This window comes from Pelobates fuscus, chromosome 3 (genome assembly GCF_036172605.1).
Source record: "Pelobates fuscus isolate aPelFus1 chromosome 3, aPelFus1.pri, whole genome shotgun sequence".
NCBI classification, from domain to species: domain Eukaryota; kingdom Metazoa; phylum Chordata; class Amphibia; order Anura; family Pelobatidae; genus Pelobates; species Pelobates fuscus.
Genome location: NC_086319.1, coordinates 213,936,191 through 213,956,463, shown reverse-complemented (window position 1 = coordinate 213,956,463; position 20,273 = coordinate 213,936,191). Strand labels below are relative to the sequence as shown.

The 20,273-nt window shown below is 41.8% G+C and overlaps 1 protein-coding gene across 1 annotated transcript in view; it reads right to left on the bottom strand.

Annotated features, from left to right (window-relative positions):
• Positions 1 to 1,443: 1,443 nt before the first annotated feature.
• The window catches only part of LOC134601009 (dead end protein homolog 1-like), a 38,772-nt gene continuing 19,942 nt past the window's right edge, over positions 1,444 to 20,273 (bottom strand). The window contains exons 2-6 of the mRNA XM_063445423.1: positions 16,424 to 16,541; positions 11,665 to 12,126; positions 7,389 to 7,787; positions 7,086 to 7,159; positions 1,444 to 2,162 (exon numbers count right to left, since the gene is read on the bottom strand). Coding sequence (XP_063301493.1) covers positions 2,154 to 2,162; positions 7,086 to 7,159; positions 7,389 to 7,787; positions 11,665 to 12,126; positions 16,424 to 16,541 — 1,062 coding nt within the window. The 3' untranslated portion in view covers positions 1,444 to 2,153. The remainder of the gene's footprint in view (positions 2,163 to 7,085; positions 7,160 to 7,388; positions 7,788 to 11,664; positions 12,127 to 16,423; positions 16,542 to 20,273) is intronic.

Genomic DNA, 20,273 nt, shown 5'->3' with positions numbered 1-20,273 from the left:
AAGTAGTAAGGAGACATGAAACAAACAAGATATACAGCTGGAACAGACATGACACCATACGATAGGACTACGGGCACACGACAAAACGCGAAATCAGGCCCACACACTAATTCTACCATTAACAGACGGACACCAACAAATGACCACAAGAATTGACGGAAGACTGGGCTAAGGAGACGGAGCCTACAAAAAGCGAAACAGGGAGGAAACCAAATTAAACAAAAAAAAACCAAAAAACAGAGGGACAGACTGAGCACACCCATAATGACGAGACCTGGCACACCAGACAAAACGCAGCAACATGCTGAGTTTGCCACACGAAAATGACTCAAGCCCATTCAGACATCGGCATGACGCTCTCATGCACAGTAGGCTACATGCAAGCTAAGGCCCATAACCAACAGGGGAAAAAAAAATGCTAACTCGCACGCGACCCCCGAGCCTACACACCGCACCAAAGGGTAACCGACCGCCCACACACTCTTGAATAACCCTGACACATACACAGCAACAGAGGGACTGAACAGAGACTGGAATGTCTCCTGCTCCAACGCCCATGATTAGGTTAACGCCTAGGTAAACAGTAATAATTGGTGAAGTTAAAAACCATATATGCAACCCTAGAAATTATAAGGGACCTGTGTGTCCGGCAACATTGTGGGCCTGCGAGCCAGAGAGCATACCCGCACGTCATGCTACCTACGCTAATGAATGGTGCTCATGCTGTTGTAGATCGTGATATGTCTCCTGGGACCTGCGAGTCCTATTTTTTCCCTCAACTTTGACAACACAAATAAAAACAGTTTTACAAAAAAAAAAAAAGGAACCCCTCAGGGTTAAAAAAAAAAAAAAAAAGTGGATTGAGAGTCCCTGCTGCATATATGCTCACAGGTTGTTGCACTGCTGCAGGGACAGTGCGATCCGGTGCTCCTGGACTGCCTCGAATACCGAGGCATAACAGATGAGCGTTAACCCCATGATTGCGGCGATATGGGCTTAACTTTAGTAAAGTAGGGAAATTTTCCGTCTTTGGTCCTTAACGCAAGGACAAGCTTGATGAAAATTTTCCATCTTTTGTCGGGAAGGGGTTAAGCAACAGTAATCCCAAGTGTAGGCATTACATTTTTTTTTTTTGGGGGGGGGGGGGGAGGGGGAAGGGCTGTAAATCTGGTGTGTGTGTAACACTGGCTGGTTACCTTCTCAAGAAAGTCTGAAGACAAATTAATGTTGCCTATGGTGCAGGTAGTATAGAAGGCAGGACTGAGACAAATCATTCAGGTAAAATTTTCCTGTTGACATGTTAATTATCTTAGACCATTAAAATTCAATAATCAATGAAAACCACACCAAGTGTCATACAAAAATATGTATTATAGACAAGTTAAAAACAAGACAAGTCATGCTGTAACAAAATTAAACAAGTTTTAAAATATGTATGGGCCAACCAGTGGCTGTAAAAACAAAGTATTACTGGTTACATTCATGACTACACACTCTAGTGAACAGGACCTTCATGTAGTGTGTTCATTCTTTTTTTAAAATCATACAGCATCCTTTCATGTGCTTTTCAGATGTCATATTGTTAATTTCCATTTTTTGTTTAGCCTGATTTTTTTTTTTTAAAGTGAAAAATAAGTGTTATTGTGATCGCTTCATATACATTTCTATATTGTGTAAAGACACAACTACAAAGTAAAAACCAAACACCAAAACAATGTGCCAGACAATCTACCTGTGCATGCTAGTGTGCTACAATAGGTCTACATCTTAAAAATGCAATAACCCACAGAAGATGGGCGAGAATTTTTTTGCATATGGAACTTTGATTCAAAATTTACCACATCGGTCACTTATAATAATATTGTGTCACACCTACAACACTTGTTAAACAGATCCAAGTGATAGATTGATATTTTCTACCCTAGAAACTACCAGATAACAAGCTTCTGTATTTACAAGTCAAACAGAGGTCAACAGTTGCCTGGATACAATTCTAAAAACAAGTTCCATATGTCCTTTGCAGACTTTACAATTTACATTTTCCAGTGATTTTAAACATGTGAATAAAAATTTTAAAAAGTGTATAAATATCAAAAAACAAGCTTTAAAAAATGAAAAACCCAACTCTGAAGCATGTTTGTCATTCTGGATGTTCAGTTGGCCTGCAAAAGAATAATATTGAGTTATTAAAGTATACAGCACACGTTATACATAGGTTGCCATTACACTGTATATAAAATATTTGGAGATACAATTTAGATCACTTGCACTTTGAATCTTTAACATTCCACGCAGCATTACCACTCCAGCTTGACAACTTTCCATGGGAGGAAGTTACCAGCAGGCCCCCAGGTGCCTGATGCTCCTGTTCAGGACCTGCCAGCACAGAAAGGTGCAACCAACACCCAGTGGAACCCAGGTAAGTTATCAAAATAGCAAACTGACAACTTACACTGGGAGGGCTCCAGGACACACATCTGGCACCATAATCTCTCACTAACCTACGGGCTGTACCAATTAAAGAGTTTGCCATTTCAGCAAGTTATTCTTAGTGAACTGTACATACGGGGAAAAACTATTGCACTGGTTTACTTTCTGTATTTGCTTTTATTTGTACAAACCAAATATCAAATAAGCCTTCGGCAAGAATTTAAAGAGCCTTTTTGCAGTCTGCAAACCACTGAATTTAAAGGGACACTAGAGTCACCCAGATCACTTCAACTCAATGAAGTGGTCTGGGTGCCAGTCACTCAGGTTTTAACCCTTTAGATGTAAACATAACAGTTTCAGAGAAACTAGGTTTACATTGCAGGGTTAATCCAGTCTCTAGTGGCAGACTTTCTGACAGCGGCTAGAGGCACATCTGCAACACTGGATGCGAAAATCACATCCAGCGTGCAGAACGTCCATAGAAAAGCATTGAGAAATGCTTTCCTATGGACTGTTAGAATGCGTGCTCGGCACTTGCCACGCATTCCGCTCCACTCAGGAGCCAACGTCGGCAGGGGAGGAGAGGTCACCAGGAGGGAGCCCGGCGCTCGATTAAGGTAAGTAGCTGAGAGGGTTTTGACCCCTTCAGTGCCTAGGGAGGGGGGCCTTGAGGGTGGGGGCACCCTTAGGCAGGGCCGGCGCGTCCATAAGGCGGCCGCACCGGCTCCAGGGGCGCAAGATTTCCGTGACCGGCAGGAGGGAAGCTCTCCCTCCTGCCAGGCCACCATCTCGACCCCCGGCACGGCTGTGCTGTGATCAGACGGCGAGGGAGCTCTAATCTCACCACTCTGCTCCCTCGCGCGCTGTCTGCTGATACCGCGGGAGCCGGAATATGACATCTTCCGGCTCCCGCGGTATCAGCAGACAGCGCGCAAGGGAGCAGAGCGGTGAGATTAGAGCTCCCTCGCCGTCTGATCACAGCACAGCCGCACGCCGCCCAGCAGCCACAGTGGACCCCAGGGAATGACTCCTCATCCACACCAGCTCTCAAAGGTAGGGAGGCTGGGTGGAAAATGTTTATTAAAATAATGGGTGAGTGTCAGAGTGGGTGAGTGTGTCAGATCAGTGAGTGTGTCAGATCGGGTGAGTGTGTCAGATCGGGTGAGTGTGTCAGATCGGGTGAGTGTGTCAGATCGGGTGAGTGTGTCAGATCGGGTGAGTGTGTCAGATCGGGTGAGTGTGTCAGAGTGGGTGAGTGTGTCAGAGTGGGTGAGTGTGTCAGATCAGTGAGTGTGTCAGATCAGTGAGTGTGTCAGAGTGGGTGAGTGTGTCAGATCAGTGAGTGTGTCAGATCAGTGAGTGTGTCAGATCAGTGAGTGTGTCAGATCAGTGAGTGTGTCAGAGTGGGTGAGTGTGTCAGATCAGTGAGTGTGTCAGATCAGTGAGTGTGTCAGATCAGTGAGTGTGTCAGATCAGTGAGTGTGTCAGATCAGTGAGTGTGTCAGATCAGTGAGTGTGTCAGATCAGTGAGTGTGTCAGATCAGTGAGTGTGTCAGATCAGTGAGTGTGTCAGATCAGTGAGTGTGTCAGATCAGTGAGTGTGTCAGATCAGTGAGTGTGTCAGATCAGTGAGTGTGTCAGATCAGTGAGTGTGTCAGATCAGTGAGTGTGTCAGATCAGTGAGTGTGTCAGATCAGTGAGTGTGTCAGATCAGTGAGTGTGTCAGATCAGTGAGTGTGTCAGATCAGTGAGTGTGTCAGATCAGTGAGTGTGTCAGATCAGTGAGTGTGTCAGATCAGTGAGTGTGTCAGATCAGTGAGTGTGTCAGATCAGTGAGTGTGTCAGACTGTCAGAAGAACACTAAGGGATAGGGAAGGGAGGGGACCAATAATGGACGGGGAGAGGGGCTGGTTAAGAGGCACATAGGTGAAGATGTTATTTGGGGGGGGGGGGAGGGGGGCGGAAAAATACATCTTCGCCTATGTACCCAAAAATCCTTGCACCGGCCCTGCCCTTAGGGCACTAGTGTCAAGAAAACAGGTTTGTTTTCCTGACACTATAGTGAACCTTTAACCCCTTAAGGACCAAACTTCTGGAATAACCGAGCAGGAGGGGAGGATTTAAACTGTAAGTAAACTTATTGGGGGGAGGGAGGGAGGAGGGAGGAGGAGGACCAAGGGACAGGGGAATGACAACACACAATGCATCCTTCCATGTACACAGAAACAATGCATCCCTGCTCCCATACAGACACACCAAAACATACAATGCATCCTACACTCACAAACACACCATGCATACCTCACAAGCACACAATGCATCTTACACACTCAATGTACCCATTACATACACAGAAACACCTTGCATCCCTTACAAATATAAACTGATTAGCACAATGCATCCCTTACACAAACGGTATCCCTATACACTACATGCCATACCACCACACACACAACACCCTCTAAAATAACACATCCCCTATACTTCACTCCCTGTGAGCATACGCCGGTCAGACCCTGGGGGTCCAGATGCAATCCCCCCCCGTTTGGCATACATTAAGGTATTGTTATACTCCACATCGATGTAGCTGAACCAAATAGTTTTGTTTACATAAGTAGTCCACATAAGGTTAAAACAAACAAAACAACCTGTAAATCAGGACGAACTAATGTCTAATATTGTAAAGCGCTACAGAATCTGTTGGCGCTATATAAATGGCAATAGGACCAGAGTAAATTTAAACTAATTGTGTTTTTTTTCTGAAATCTGATCAATGTGAAAACACGTAAAGTATAGTTTTATAGCTAATCTGAATTTTGTGTCGGTTTTATACAATGGTTATAAAGTAAGTCAGATTAATATAGAATTTTACTTTCCATTTTATTTGCTTCCTGGTTCCACACATCCCACATAGGGTTGTACCACCAAAGCAGGTTAATGTTCTGCCAGATGCAAGTAGAAATTACTTTTTCCCTTGTATAGTTCTCCTTCCATGCTACTGGACCATTGAATATATCTACTTTTGTTTCTACATCTATCGCTCCTTGGAGAGATACCATCTCACTACTGCGGATTATATATCTTGAGAATGGGATTGTACCATTTACATTTAATACAGCAGCATTTTGAGAACCTCTAAAGTGAAAGTGTGCCTTTGCTATATAGCCATAAGCTATTAATCTCTAAAATATATTGCACTATTTGCTTATTTCCTGAGATATTTGGCATTGCATAACAAAATGTCCTGTTTACGTATGCATATTTCTTATCATGGATTATATTGAAAGGGACACTAGGCACCCCGACCACTTCAGTTATTGGGGGTGGTCTGGGTATAGTGTCCCTGTCCCAGTTAGCCCTGCAATGTAAAACATTGGCGTTTGAGAAACAGCAATGTTTACAATTTCAGTGCAAAGAGGCCTCTAGTGGCAGTCTACCAGAGAACCAATAGAGGCGAACCCAGGAGGTTCCAGGACTCTAGGTTGCCTAAGGGATGCTTGACATCCTCCTGCTCTGCAGGAGGACATCCAGTGTCAGTTAAATCCCCATAGGAAAGCATTGATATGAGGCTTTGCTATGGGGGGAGGGCCTAATAAGCTTGCAGTGCGCACACGCTCACGTCGGAGGCGGAGCACCAATTGAGTAAATAAGGACTTTTTACACGTCAAGGGAGGACAAAATTACAAATTAAAGATCTGGTTTATGAAGCATGTAGTAGCCCAAATGTAATTTACTCCATAAAACCAGATACCATGTGCTGACGTGGACACCGTGGGGAATGGGAAACAGGACAGGACACCCCAAACAAACATTATACCATGTGTCCCCTTGTATTAAAGTTATCTTAACCATACTCTGCAACATCCAAGTACAATACCCTATATTTATACCTTTGCAACCCAAGACATCGTAATCCTAGTCTAAATCCCTAATCCTTAACCAAACCCTAAATACACCTAACCCATACTCCAGTTCTACGCCCAACTCCAAATTCCCATGTTGGCCCTCATCTGAAGCCCAATCCTAAAATTAAACACATTTTAAATATGAACCTAAACCCAATATTTATTCCAAACCTAATCTTAATCCCCAATTGAATCCTAACCCCAAAGGTTTCCCTCTAATATCAGTACTGATATTAGCCCAGGGAATTTAAAGCCAAAACTGGTATGTAGCTGCCATCTACTGCCAAAGCCCAACACTGATCAAAATGTCATGGAGACATTGAGGGTGACACTCCAGTGTCTATTCAGACCTTGGAGGTCGCCCAATGACCACATCCGATAAGAATCACTAAGGTGGCCGAGCTTGACTGCTCAGTGTTCTCTATGCTGACATGGGGAGCCACAAGTATCCCCATTACAATCCCTAGAGTGCACACTTTGAGCTCTGCAAACAGAGCATTGGTTGGTCTGGGGCCACTAATTCTTGTCCCAGCTGACAGAATTAATTCCCAGGTTGTTTTTGGTTCCTTTTTGTTAGCATCAAGTATTTAACCCCTGCTGGTACATTTACTGCATGAAGGTCTATGCAGTCACAGGCAGCATTAAAGTTACACACTGCATGATCGACCATCATGGGGTTCTTAAATAGTTTGGGAGTTTAGAGTGTTCCTTTAACTGGTACGTAGGGGGGGGAACGCAGAGATCACTTACCCAACATGGACTATGCCCAAGGTTCAAACCTAGAGTTTGTTGGTTTGTAAGAAGGTAAGACGACAAACCAGCATCTGCAAAGATAAGACCACTTAGTTAGGTACTCAGCAACACAATGGAAAGAAAAAACCCACACAACCACATACTGAGCATAATGCAGCTGAGAAATAAACCTGCTCTTTGCAATCAGTCTTCCAATATGAATGCACTTACAAAATGTATCTTTTAACTCCAGTTTGTCCAAAGTAATTTCTCCTGTACAGACATCCAAGTACAAAAACATTAAACACAATACAAACCCACCTAGCTTTGTCAGGATCTGTTTTGCCACCACCTCTCTTGCCTTCTCGTGTTTTTCAGTAGGTATAAGGTTTTCTCCAATAACCCACTCATAGCCGCTAAAAGGTGTAGAATAGTTTGGTATCACTACACGATACCAAAACCTCTGCCAGCCACATGGACTCATACTTGAAAACTTTATCATAAACAGTGGTCGACCAAGCTTCCATCTTTGACACAGGGCATCTAGACAATCAGTAGCGCTGACCATTTGGTTATCAATATTCCTCCCATCCAGGTTACACATCTGCTGTACGAGGTGACAGTCACGCAAGATTGAAGGTTTGCTAGATTCCAGCTTCTGCTTTAATTCAGACTTAAGCCAGTCTACAGTGAGTGGTTGCCCATATAGAAGATGCGAGCCTATAGAGAGGAATGCAAAAAAGTTAAAAATCAAAAGTCAAACTCAGTGCTAAATCCCAAATATTTCATAACCATTTAGATGCACCCACTATATTCTTACAGAGTGATTCAAGTCAAGGAGAGAACCAAGTTGAAAGGTTACACCAAGAGCACCATGACCACTTCAGTGTTTTGAAGTGGTCTTGGTGCCTGAAATCTGTATTAAACACTGCACATATGGAGTTTAACAGATTTGCTGCCAGAAGTGTAATTCCACCTCCAGCAATGTCAATGGGGAGTTCTAGATGGTCAACGTCAATTCTGTGCACAGTTTCATGCAGCGTGCCATTCTTTGGCAGAGTGCAATCAGCTGACTGCTAACTGGATAATCTTCTCCAGAATTTTCACTCCAGAGAGGGGCCTCTGAGCCCAACAGGGGCTCCGGTAAGAAACCTGAGACAGCCCAGTGTATTCCTGGCATCAAAATCACTACAGCAGGCTGTCATTTATGATGCTTGGCATAACCTGTTAAGACTCAATGGAGAAAGCCACTTTGGCCCCTTAACTTGCAATAGTACGAATAAGGTTATAATATGATCAATAGGTCACGATGAAAGTTTCTCAAGAAGACCAGGGTAGAATCTACAGAAAAGTCTGTTGTAGAGGTTATGTTGGTAGGATTACCCTGGCCCAGTTCCCAGTAATGGTTTGCCCTCTTATCTGGGTCCTCCAGGCTCCTTGCTGCTCTGCTAAGTCACTCACTTCCACATCTAGTCACCATTCATTAGCAGAGTGCCAGCTGATAGCATGCATTAAGATTTGCACAGTATTGTCAATAGCCATCCCAGAACGCTTATCCTAGGCTTGCCAATGACACTGCTGGATGTGGCATTACACAACTGGCAGCAAAGTTAAACTCCAGATGTGCAGTCTTTTTTTTGGTTATAATCTTTATTACAACTTTATTTTGTATACCAAAAAAAACTGAAAATTATGACTACCACAGTTACCACAGTGAAGGAGTTTAAGCATGTATGGGATAGGCATAAGGCATATCCTAACTATAAGATAAGGCTAGGGACTAATGGAAGTATTTAGAAAAAATTGGGCAGACTAGATGGGCCAAATGGTTCTTATCTGCCGTCACATTCTATGTTTCTATGTTAATAACAAGGCCATATTTAATGGGATAGTATTGTCATAAAACAGCTTTAGCTTAGTGAAACAGTTTTGGTGTATACAGCATGTCCCTGCTCAATGCTCTGCCATTTAAGAGTTAAATCACTTGATTCTGTTTATGCCACACTAGTCACACCTCCCTTGGCAGTGACTCATCCTCCATGGGGAAAAAAATAAAAAATAAAAATATAAATAGTATCATTTTCAATCTGTACAGTGATTTTAATTGATGAGCTTTTATCTCCTGCTCTGTTAATTGAACTTACACACAGGAGGCCCTAGAACAGGGGTAGGCAACCTTTTAGCAGCACTGTGCCGATATAGGATTGAGATGTCCCGTAGCGTGCCGGTCCTATTTTTGTTAAATTGAGGTGTGTATGCTGCCGTATTCTGCTTGTGTTATTTATACTGTTACTGTACACCCTGGTATAAGAGGGGTTAATACCGCTGAGGACGTTCCCTTTCCGAATGAAGAAGCAGCTAACAGCAGTTCCAATTAGCCGAACAGGAACCATACGAAATCTTTCATGAGCCAAACAGCCAAACGAGTAAATCATACGAATCCAATACCCCCAAGTACGAGACCAAGCTCCGTATTGAGGGTTAAGCAGAGATCTGGTTTATTGAGGGCTACCTGCCCGGTATTTATGCAGGTCTCCCAGCTGGTGGACACTCCCCTAGGGGACCAGATGGAAGACTGGGACAATGTGGATACAGTAGCCAATCACAGTGGCACAAGCATAAACACTCCCCTTTGATGTAGATAAACCCTCCTCTCTATCTTGGAGATAATTGGGAAGTAATCCAATTATCTCCATGGATAGAGGCTAAACTCCATTTTGTACCTGAACATAAAAATACAATAAAATCAAATACTTTACATTACATGAACAGAATCCCCACATTCAACGTATCCCCAGATAGCTGGGATCTGAGCGCACATTATTACCGAATGCCGCTCAGATCCTATGCATACAGTTCAATCGCCATGGAGCCAAAGTCTTTCACATTGTCTTTCGGTATACGAACGGGCTCCATGGGATGGCTATCTGGGGTGCGTCTATTCGTGCCGTAAAGTACCGAACAGACCTACGTTCGTGTGCTGGATGGCAGAGAAGGGAGGTCGGCGGCTTCAGCGGTGTTCGTGAAAAATAGTGTCCGTTTTCAGTTCCATAGTTTGGGTGCCGAACACCGCTGGCCGTTCGGGACTTTAAAATGGCTACAGCCACGTGGGAGTTACACGAACAGCGACCTCCCAACGTTCACCAATTAAGCTGCGGTTAACATAGACGAAGGCAACGGAATAGAGCATAGTTCCAAGACAGAGGGGTCTGTCACATACTGTAATTGCTTTGTATCGTTGTGCGGATTGTATATATGTTTGCTTGTGGGCTGTTAGTATTATTTGTATGAGGGGAGGGTTATTCTGCATTTCTGTGTAAATCTAGCAGTGTGGATGGCTTCCCTGGGGTCCAATGGGGACCAAGCTGGCCAGGTACAGGAGCTGCAACAGCAGCTGCAGGCTGCTCTACTACATTGTGGATTCCCATTCACAAGTGTTGGAGGAAGTGATCTGAGATCACTTACTCTATGTGCTGCAATGTATAAATTGAGGATTTTCCTTCACCACGTCTTCGTATTAGCAGATATCTGAAGTTTCACTGGGACTCCTGATAAGCCAGAGCTTGTTTGGCTGTAGCAGCCTTGAGTGCCGTGCATGGCACTAGTGCCGGAGGTTGCCTACCCCTGCCCTAGAAGGCTATTAACAGCAGTACATAAGAATTTAAGTTAAACACACAAGAGGAAGTTTAAATATTAGATCACTTTACAGGAAGCTTTTGGAAGGTTGTGCACATTACATCCAGTGAGGTGCAACTAAGGCTGCATAAACAAAGTGATTTTACTCCGAATGACAGAATTAAGCAATGAGACTGCAGGAGGCATGATCTAATGCTACATTAAGCGAGAGTTGTTGTAGTGCCTACAGTATGCCTTTAAGGATGTCCAAGTAAAGACATAAGCCAGATTGTTATGAATGATGTACACACTTTAGTTAGGACAAGTCACTGAGTCAGTTTATCTGCATAATTTTCAGTAGATAAACAGTATTATCCAATAAATAGCATCTGGCACTCTAGCTAGTGTAGTAAACAAAAGTTTCAAAGTTCGTACACACCATAGGTCCTGAATGTTACCTGTACCAAAAGTGAGTGGGGTGGAAGTTAGTTTTTGCCATAGGAAGAATACAGGGTCAGAACACTAATTTTTTTGTGACACTACCTGCTTTAGTGTTTATAGTGCCTTCAGTGCCCTGGCACCTTCCCAGAGTGAATAAGTAAAACTAAGAATGCTTTGACAACTTACCAATGGGCCACCCACTGCCGCAAGAATCTCTGCCTTAGAGGTAAAGCCTGCTGTGCGGTTCACATGCACACACTTGCTGAGTCCTGGGTCAGTTCTCTCAGCCAATGAGTTGGCCCTGCACTTCAGGGCTCAGATCAGTGGAGCCAACAGATCAACACCAGGAGGCAGCAGTGACAGGTATCAAGATAAGTCGTCAAGTCATTATTAAAATGGCCTGTCACCACAAACACAACAGTGGGTACTTTGCTTTGAGAGTGTTCCTTTAATAAGGAAGAGATCAATGTGCAAGTTAGTTAACAAAAACTACAGGATGTTTCTGGCAAGAACCAAGCTCACAGGAAAAATTATAGAATACCTTCTCGCAAACTCTTTTTTGCTAAAGCAGCTGCTCTATGCGAACAGTACTTCACGACAGCCATTATTTCATCGCTCTTCTTGCGGCTTGGATGCAGGAATACCTCTTCCACTCCTGGGGTCAATTCTTTTAAGACACTCGTCAACATTAATTTTTCCAGCATACATGGGAGACCATCTAATATAATTTCACACTTCTCTGTACTTCGGCAGACCAGGATCCGACAGCCATTTGTCATTTCATAGCCATTTAATGCAGCAATTGCAGCATAAGCATGTCGCCTGCTTGTATAGCGGGCATATGCAAAGCCTCGATTGAGGCCACTAAAGGTCATCATCAAGCGGAACTCATACAATTTTCCAACGCTTTGAAATAGTGGGATTAATTGGTTTTCATAACACTCTTGTGGTATTTTACTAATAAAAACTTCTGACCCACTGCCTGGCGCATCTCCAATCCAACCTGCCAATGCAAAAAGTATGATCAAACATTGCTTTTAACATTAGGTGTTTACTACTAAGTCACAGTATAGTTACAGAAAAAAAACCCTCAAAATTAAACTTGCATTTTACACAAAGTGTTACCAAATGGTGGGAACACAAGTTGTTTTCCCCCAAACTATTGAGGCAGATATATTACTTTTCTTAATTTGGTCTTAATGTTTAAACAAAATGAGAAGAGTGTGGAGCAAAAAGGTGCTTATTCTAAAGAAAAATTCAGGACCGTAATAATTCAATAGTCTGGTTTTCTCCTGTGCAGATCCCCAATACACCAGCTGTTACAATACATGGACATTTATAAAAATGTAATAGTATAGTGAAGCCACCACTATCACAATCCAAACCATAGGCCAAAAACCCTTGTCTACTCTATTGGAATTCAAAGTTTAATGAATAAGTCCCCAACACTGTGCCATAAAAACTAAAAGCAGAGCAGAGTGTAAGGCTAGACACCCCCTCTCCAGAATAATGCAGCATAGACCACTTTGCTAGTCAGAATATCTGATTCTGCTGACTGGTCATGATGTGGTTAATGTTCAACGAGTGAGGCATGAACATCTCAAATAGCAGTCTGAGCAGTTTGTTGCATGATGTATCAATTTCTCATGGTTCTTCAAGCTTACAAACAAAAGGACTTGGTTGAAGATGGAAACCAGCCCCATCTGATCACATAATTGCATGAGGGGGATTTTATTTTAGAGTAGGACAGACTATTTGCAAAACCTAGTTGCAAGAAATAGAGGAATATTTTTGTACTATGCAAGGGACAGGACTTCGATAAGTTTCATATTCAGTTCTACCTCAGGTTCTCAGGACTTTGCTCTCTGTATTCCCTAAAAGAAGGTTGTAGCAACCATTCATAGGTCCTCCACAAGCTGATTTTCTGTGTCTTAGTCAAACTGTTTACTATGACATGCCTTCTGATTCATTTCTGGCCAAGACATTTCTTCAATAGAAGAGATTTAGCATCAGAGACTGAGCTCCCATAACAATTGACACATGTTAACAGTAGCATCAGATCTTATTTGGCAAGAAATGGGCTATAACTCATTTTCTAGATTACATTCTTCTTTCATCACCTAATTTTAAATTGGATCCACAACTGTTAAAAATACTTTATATAGATCAGCTAGTGGAAACTGGTATAGGACTAAATTAGGGTTCGTGGCCACTCATAGCACAGTCTCCACTGGGGGTACTCACTCATCGAATATTAAAAACGAAAGTTTAAAAAGATAAAAATACAAAAGTGACATAGGTCACTCTCTCATGGGGAAGCCATAATCTGGCCCATTAAGCCTACTAAAGGGACATTGTAGGCATGGTTAGTAGTTTTAAATATGCACTTTGTTCAAAATATTCTAAATTGGACTATTGGCTACACAGAGGCTAAAATTCCCATTTTCCATATCTTACAGCTAAAGGAATGAGAATTATTTTTTTTTTTAATATTTTTTAAAGTATATGCAGATAATCTTTTTGCACATTATGCTACGTAAAACCTTAAGCAAACTTTTGTTTCTATGCATAATCTTTACATATATGGAACATATTTAGAGTCATAATGGGACAAAAGTTATCCAGAACCATTGCCAAATATAACAAACCCATTGCTCTTTTGTAGAACCTTCTCCAACCTCAGGAGTGGCAACCTTACTAGTAACAGTCTAGAATCAAATCTCTTCAGGACTAGCAGAGGACAAAGTCACGAATCACAGGTTCACAGGCAATAAAGAAGCAAAAATGGGTCAAATACCAGAGACAAATCGTAATAGGAGAGCAGCAGAGTAAAACTGAGCAAAGTGGACTGAGGCATTCACCACCTCGGGCCATGATGTGGACTGGCCTTGTGAGCTGCACAGAGGAGGGCGTGATGTCTTTTGTGCAAGTAAAATTGCTTGGCCAACTTGAAAAATATTAAAGGGCACTGATCAAAGAATATGTAGAGATGCAGTCTGTTGCTCAGTGTTTCTACAAGAATAACTGTCTACTGCTAGATATTCTAGAAAGTGAATAGATCGACACAACTACAGAAAATTTGTAGCCATGCCAATATTTAGCGTTTCTCAGACAAGTCCAGCCAGATGTTCGAAGGGCTGGCCACAGTCTTTTCCAGTCATCTTTACCACGGGATTTGCCCAGAGGCCAACTGGCAACCTTAGTCCGAATGTGCAAGTAAAAGTTACCTTAACTCACTTCCTCCCAGAAGACTGTGGGAGAACCAACAATGTTACTGGGGTGCTATTTATAAAATAAAAATAAAAATAAAAAAAAGGTTGTGGTTATAGCGCCTGGCGAAACACTAGGCACCAACTGCCTCATCTAGTTTAAATAGGGAGTCTAGTGGGATGAGTTGGTATGGCTAAAAAGAAGTTTGTAGACTATGCCTTAGCTATACATCTAGTAGGGGGCTGTACAGTGTGTGGTGAACCGCACCAGAGAAGCACCATCTCCAATTCAATAAAATTGTTATAATTCCTAAAGTGTCCCTTTAACCATACCTCCCAACATTAGGTGTAAAACACATACAGGAAAAGGCAGGCCTGTATTAGGCATCTCAGTGACTCTGCAATGTCCAAATGAGTACCAACTTTGAGATGCTCTGGCCATCCAACCAAGGTCTGCAAATGCACAGAGCACTTTTCTTTTGAAGCTCTGACCATGGGCTGGTTCAGTGGCCAGAAACCATTGAGTATCTAATTCCTGTGGATAATTCTCTGGTTTCCTCTGAGGAAACGAAGGATGGATGGATTTACTGGCTTGAGCTTTCTGTGCTGTCACTAACAGTTTAAAATAATTGAAAAACATTTTACAAAAAATTCTAGGTCATCCAAAGAACTGGCATACTCTGCAGAATCCAGTTTAGGGTATTCAGACGGATTCATGCGCTTCTCTCCATAGTTCAATAGTGTGTTTGAAGAAATCCCTGGTATTTTAGAGATGTATGTATATTAAGTAAAGATTTATAATGGGTCAAGTGTATAGTTTCTTAGAGCAGTAAGGCAACACTTACAATCTGAAACATTTTATTCTCGGAATTAGATCCAGTTTTATCATTAGGCTTGTACATCAAATAAATGCAGAGAGAGTTTATAAGAAACTTCAAAGCAAGGATATGTGCCTTTAAGCTGTCCTCTCAGTAGGTCTTCAGACTAAGACAAATATATGAAATTTTATTATTGTAGGAAACTACGAACACTGATGCTCCAAACCTGTTCTAGCCATTTGCCAAGTAAGTCACACTGCAGAACTAACTTACTAGTCACCAACCAGTTAACAGCAAGACATTGCTGTCAGGAACTCTACAACATTTACAAGGCAGCACTTAAGGGACACTATAGTCACCAGAACAACTACAGCTTATTGAATTTGTTTTGGCGAGTAGAATCACTACATTCAGGCTTTTTGCTGTCTTTTCAGAGAAAATGCAGTGTTTACATTACAGCCTAGTGATCACTTCCCTGGCCACTCCTCAGATAGCTGTTAGAGATCCTTCCTGGGTCATGGCTGCCTAAAATGCATCCAAACATTCAGTATCTCCTCCCTCTGCATGCAGACACTGAACTTTCCTCATAGAGATTCATTGATTCAATTCATCTCTTTGAGGAGATGCTGATTGGCCAGGGCTGTGTTTGAATCATGCTGGCTCTGCCCCTGATCTGCCTCTTTGTCAGTCTCAGCCAATCCTATGGGAAAGCATTGTGATTTGGACCAGGCTACCACTTCTGCAATAATTACACTTGCAGGGTTAAGGGTAGTGAGAGTTGGCACCCAGACCACTCCAATGGGCAGAAGTGATCTGGGTGCCTGGAGTGTCCCTTTATTCACCCGGATGGGGGGGGGGGATGAATCAATTAAATTATTCGGAACAGATAAGGGTACACACAGACACACAAAGCAGTAGTTACAGATCAGTGAAGCAGTTTGAAAGAATAGTGGTATGTTGCAACATGGATAGAAGATCTATGCCAAAAAACAAACAAAAACACATACTGTATATACCGCGTGGCCCAAAATTAGGTATAAATGGTATTGCAATCATTTTAAAGAAGTCATGTCTTTAAAGTCATGCAGTATTACAGGGTTAAGTTTGAATTCCATGTAAAGCTTTCACTACTGTGTGTGGCTGGGCAGACATTAACTCTGATGTTAAAACATTTACATTTTGCTTGGCTTTAACAATGCTCTAAGCAGGGAGCAAGTGACATTCACTTTACATGCAACAATTTTTAACTTGTACCTTTGTCAAGCATCCTTACCTGGAGGAGGTCCACCATATTTCCTCTGACCATTTACTTGCACTAGGTTTGTTTTAGTCTCCTTTACCCATGCCATTAGGGACAATTTGTTTGCATCATTTATGCCATTTATCCATACCTGTAAGCACACCAAATAAGATGTCCATGTGAATCTTTTTTTCATTAAAAAAAATAAAATTAAAAAACACAAGTAGTTATTGGGAACATTTCCCAAGTTTTTAAACTAGGTTTATCCCCATATTTAACAATATGCTTTTGTGAAGAGTGAAAAATAAGAGTAAATGTAGATATTCACATCTTTAGCCTGCAATGGGTCACCTCCATCTTCGCTCCCTGTTAACCAGTCCTTACAACCTGGCAGTCAGAAAGCATACACAGTCAAGAAATTTAATATCAGTCCAACTCCTTATTTGCAATGATCGTCCCAGCTTTGCCTTGTCTGAACTGGATTAGTGGGTCATTTTCTAAATCTAACAAACTTGCAGTTTTTGTTCAACTGCAATTTGCATCTCATTTATTGCACCAACAGATATTATCTATTGATTTTAAGATGGCAAAAGGGTCATAATTTGATGTGGCTTTTTCATAATTAATGAGAACTTGTATATGTAACAATTCTACCTCCCCCCCCCTCCCACCCAACAGTTTTGGCATGTGCATAATAGGTCCATCTTAAGAAAAGTAATCACAAAAAAAAATTGCAACACAAAAATATTTATATAAATTAGACATTAGAGACTGTTGACCCAAGGTTATTTTTACACTTACCACATAGCCATTTCATCACCAATCTCTGCTAAATTTTGGAGTAAAATTGTGTTTTTTCTCCATTTTGGCATGTACACAAGGTTTTTGTAATGAGTATTTTGTAAAGCTGGTGTGTGCTATTCCTGCACAGAACTCCATACTGTGTTCAGCTACATCTGCTGAGTAAACGATACCCCCATTGTATGCCTTTGTTACTACCCTGTTGAGCTACAATGCCATATAAGAAACAAGGCTATTTCAGTTTCTATAGTTGGAATTTTCATAGATTGATTTGAGGAATTATATCAGTTTGACTGTTTAAATAACCCAACAAAGGGCTTCCATTTGAGAAAGCCAACACTCCAGGGTATTTTATACAGTGTATATTGTGCCTTCATTTGTTACCTTTTTTCACCAAATTATGGGTTTGTGGTGCGGAAAAAATAAAATTTAATTTTTACATACATGTTGCATTTTTGCTGGGTATTTCTTACACTTGATATGTGCCACTGTCATAAAATTCACCAAATTAGGCGAAGTTACATCTTATGATTAAGAGAATATGCCTAATGTATAACCTAGACACCATTTTGTGAAGTTGAAGTGCTGTAAAAGACATGACAAGTTCAGGTTAAGTGAATTTTGATAGATTGTTTTGATGGGTCAGTGTTCCACTATGGATCACTTGAGCAGGCTACATATTCCAACTACACCATAGAGGCATAACATTTCTTAAATAAAACATCCAAGAGCATTCAAAAGACATATTTTGAACCTTGGCATGGGATAATTTTTCCGCTAGCCTGTACCATTGTAGTTGTAATAAAGCATTTTTTCCTGTCTTTTTGACAAACAGTGAGTTTGCACACTTTTGTGTACTACAGCTGTATGATATTTCATATGTTGCTCAGCTATGTCATCAGAGTACAGCAATACCTCCATATGTACCTTTGCCAGGTATGTGTGGATGCTGAAGGGGCACATTTGAGACAAAGCCATTTCGTTTTCCCCCCCAAACTGAATTTTTATCCTGTGTCCATGTCCCATTTTGGAGTAGTTTAGCTGGTTGGTTATTTCAGTTACCCCACAAACATACCATTTCTTAAAGAATATGCCCCTGGGTAACTCAAAAGGCCTCTTTAACCTTCGTGTGATTATTTTGCTATTTAGTACCAAGATTAGTGGTAATGAGCATTTCTTCTGCCTTTTTGACCCCCACAGTAAGTGGCTACTGTATATTTCGCAAACCTTTTGTATGCTATGGCAGTATAACACTTCATAGGTTGCTCAGCTTTGTCTGAGTATAGGAATACACACTGTGTCCACGTTCCATTGGAGTAGTTTGGCTATAAATACTACTAATCTGGTTCATGGATTGCAGGATAAAAATTTACCAGGAAAGGTTAAAGGATCTAAACATGTATAGCTTGGATGAAAGAGATGGGGGGAAATATGATAGAGACATTTAAATCCATAAAGGGAATCAACACAGTAAAGGAGGAGACCATATTTAAAAGAAGAAAGACTACCACAACAAGGACAGTGTTAAATAAGAGGGGGCAAAGGTTTAAAAATAATATCAGGAAGTATTAATTTACTGAGAGGGTAGTGGATACATGGAATAGTCTTCCAGCTGAAGTGGTAGAGGTTAACACAGTAAAGGAGTTTAAGCATGTGTGGAATAGGCATAAGGCTATCCCAACTATAAGATAAGGCAAGGGACTAATTCAAGTATTTAGAAAATTGGGCAGACTAGACGGGCCAAATGGTTCTCATCTGCCGTCACATTCTATGTTTCTATACCATTTTTTAACCCCTTAAGGACACATGACATGTCTGACACGTCATAATTCCCTTTTATTCCAGAAGTTTGGTCCTTAAGGGGTTAAAGAATATACCCTAGGGTATTTCAAAAGGCATATTTTGAACATTAGCGTGGGATAAAAAAAAAAAAAAAATCCGCTAGTTTGTTTCAGGTGTAGTGATACTGAGCATTTTTAAAATGTATTTTACTGTTTTAGACTTTTTTAATTTAAACATTAACTTTCAGCTTTTCAAAATCTTATAAACTTTACCATTAACCACTAACTGGCAGCCGTAACAGTAAACTCCCCAATTTCCCCACTAACTGCCATCCACCCCAGCTAGCTAAATATACAATTTTAAAATATTTAAGTTAATGAAATAAATTGAACCCTTGAAGGTTAAAAAAAATAAATAAAGGGGGGCGTTGCCTGCTACCGGAGCTGGACAGACGCATGTAAAGAAAGCTCCGGCAAAAAGGAACCGAAAGAGTCATAAATAATCGGTATACCGAGCGAGGACACAATTTACAACCTCACCTACTGCTGGGTGGAAAGGTCAGCCATGTCCCAGAGACAAAAATCCAAAGCTGGAAAGTCCGACCGGGCGCCATTCTTCCTTACAAAAACCGCGGCCTCCAAACGGAGAGAGGATCAGGAGCCTGCTCAAGATGGCGGCGACCAGGAAACTTCCCTCTCACCCTCGCGCACATCGGAGGAACAACCACTGACGATGGGAGGCATCCGCAAAATGATGGCGGAATTTACTGCAAACATACAGAAAAACATGAAAAAACAGCTTCAGGAGCTCACACTAGAACTCCGCAAAGAGGTACAGGAAATGGGATCCCGCACAGCGCAGATAGAAACTAAAATGGACGAATATGCTGTAGCTCACAACAGCCTGGCAGATAAAATTCAGGAGATGGATAATATCCTGGAAGAGCATAGAATAAAATTGGCAGACATGGAAGACAGGGCAAGGAGGAATAACCTCAGATTCCGTGGTATCCCAGAATCAATACAAAACGCTGAGCTATACAGCTATCTGGCCGACCTGTTTCAGGCACTCGCCCCAGAAATCCACCCTGACCAATTAATTATAGATAGAGCGCATAGACTGAGAAGACTCTGCCCAGGCGGGGAAGACCGCGGGCATCACTGCTTATATTTGCATAAACCACCTATTTTTCCACTTGGTGGCCATCTTGATTGACAGCACCACTGTGGGCGGAGCCAATCCCTGTTACCAGGAGGAGGGGCTTGGTATCCCCTTATTTGCTGCCGCGCATGAACAATAG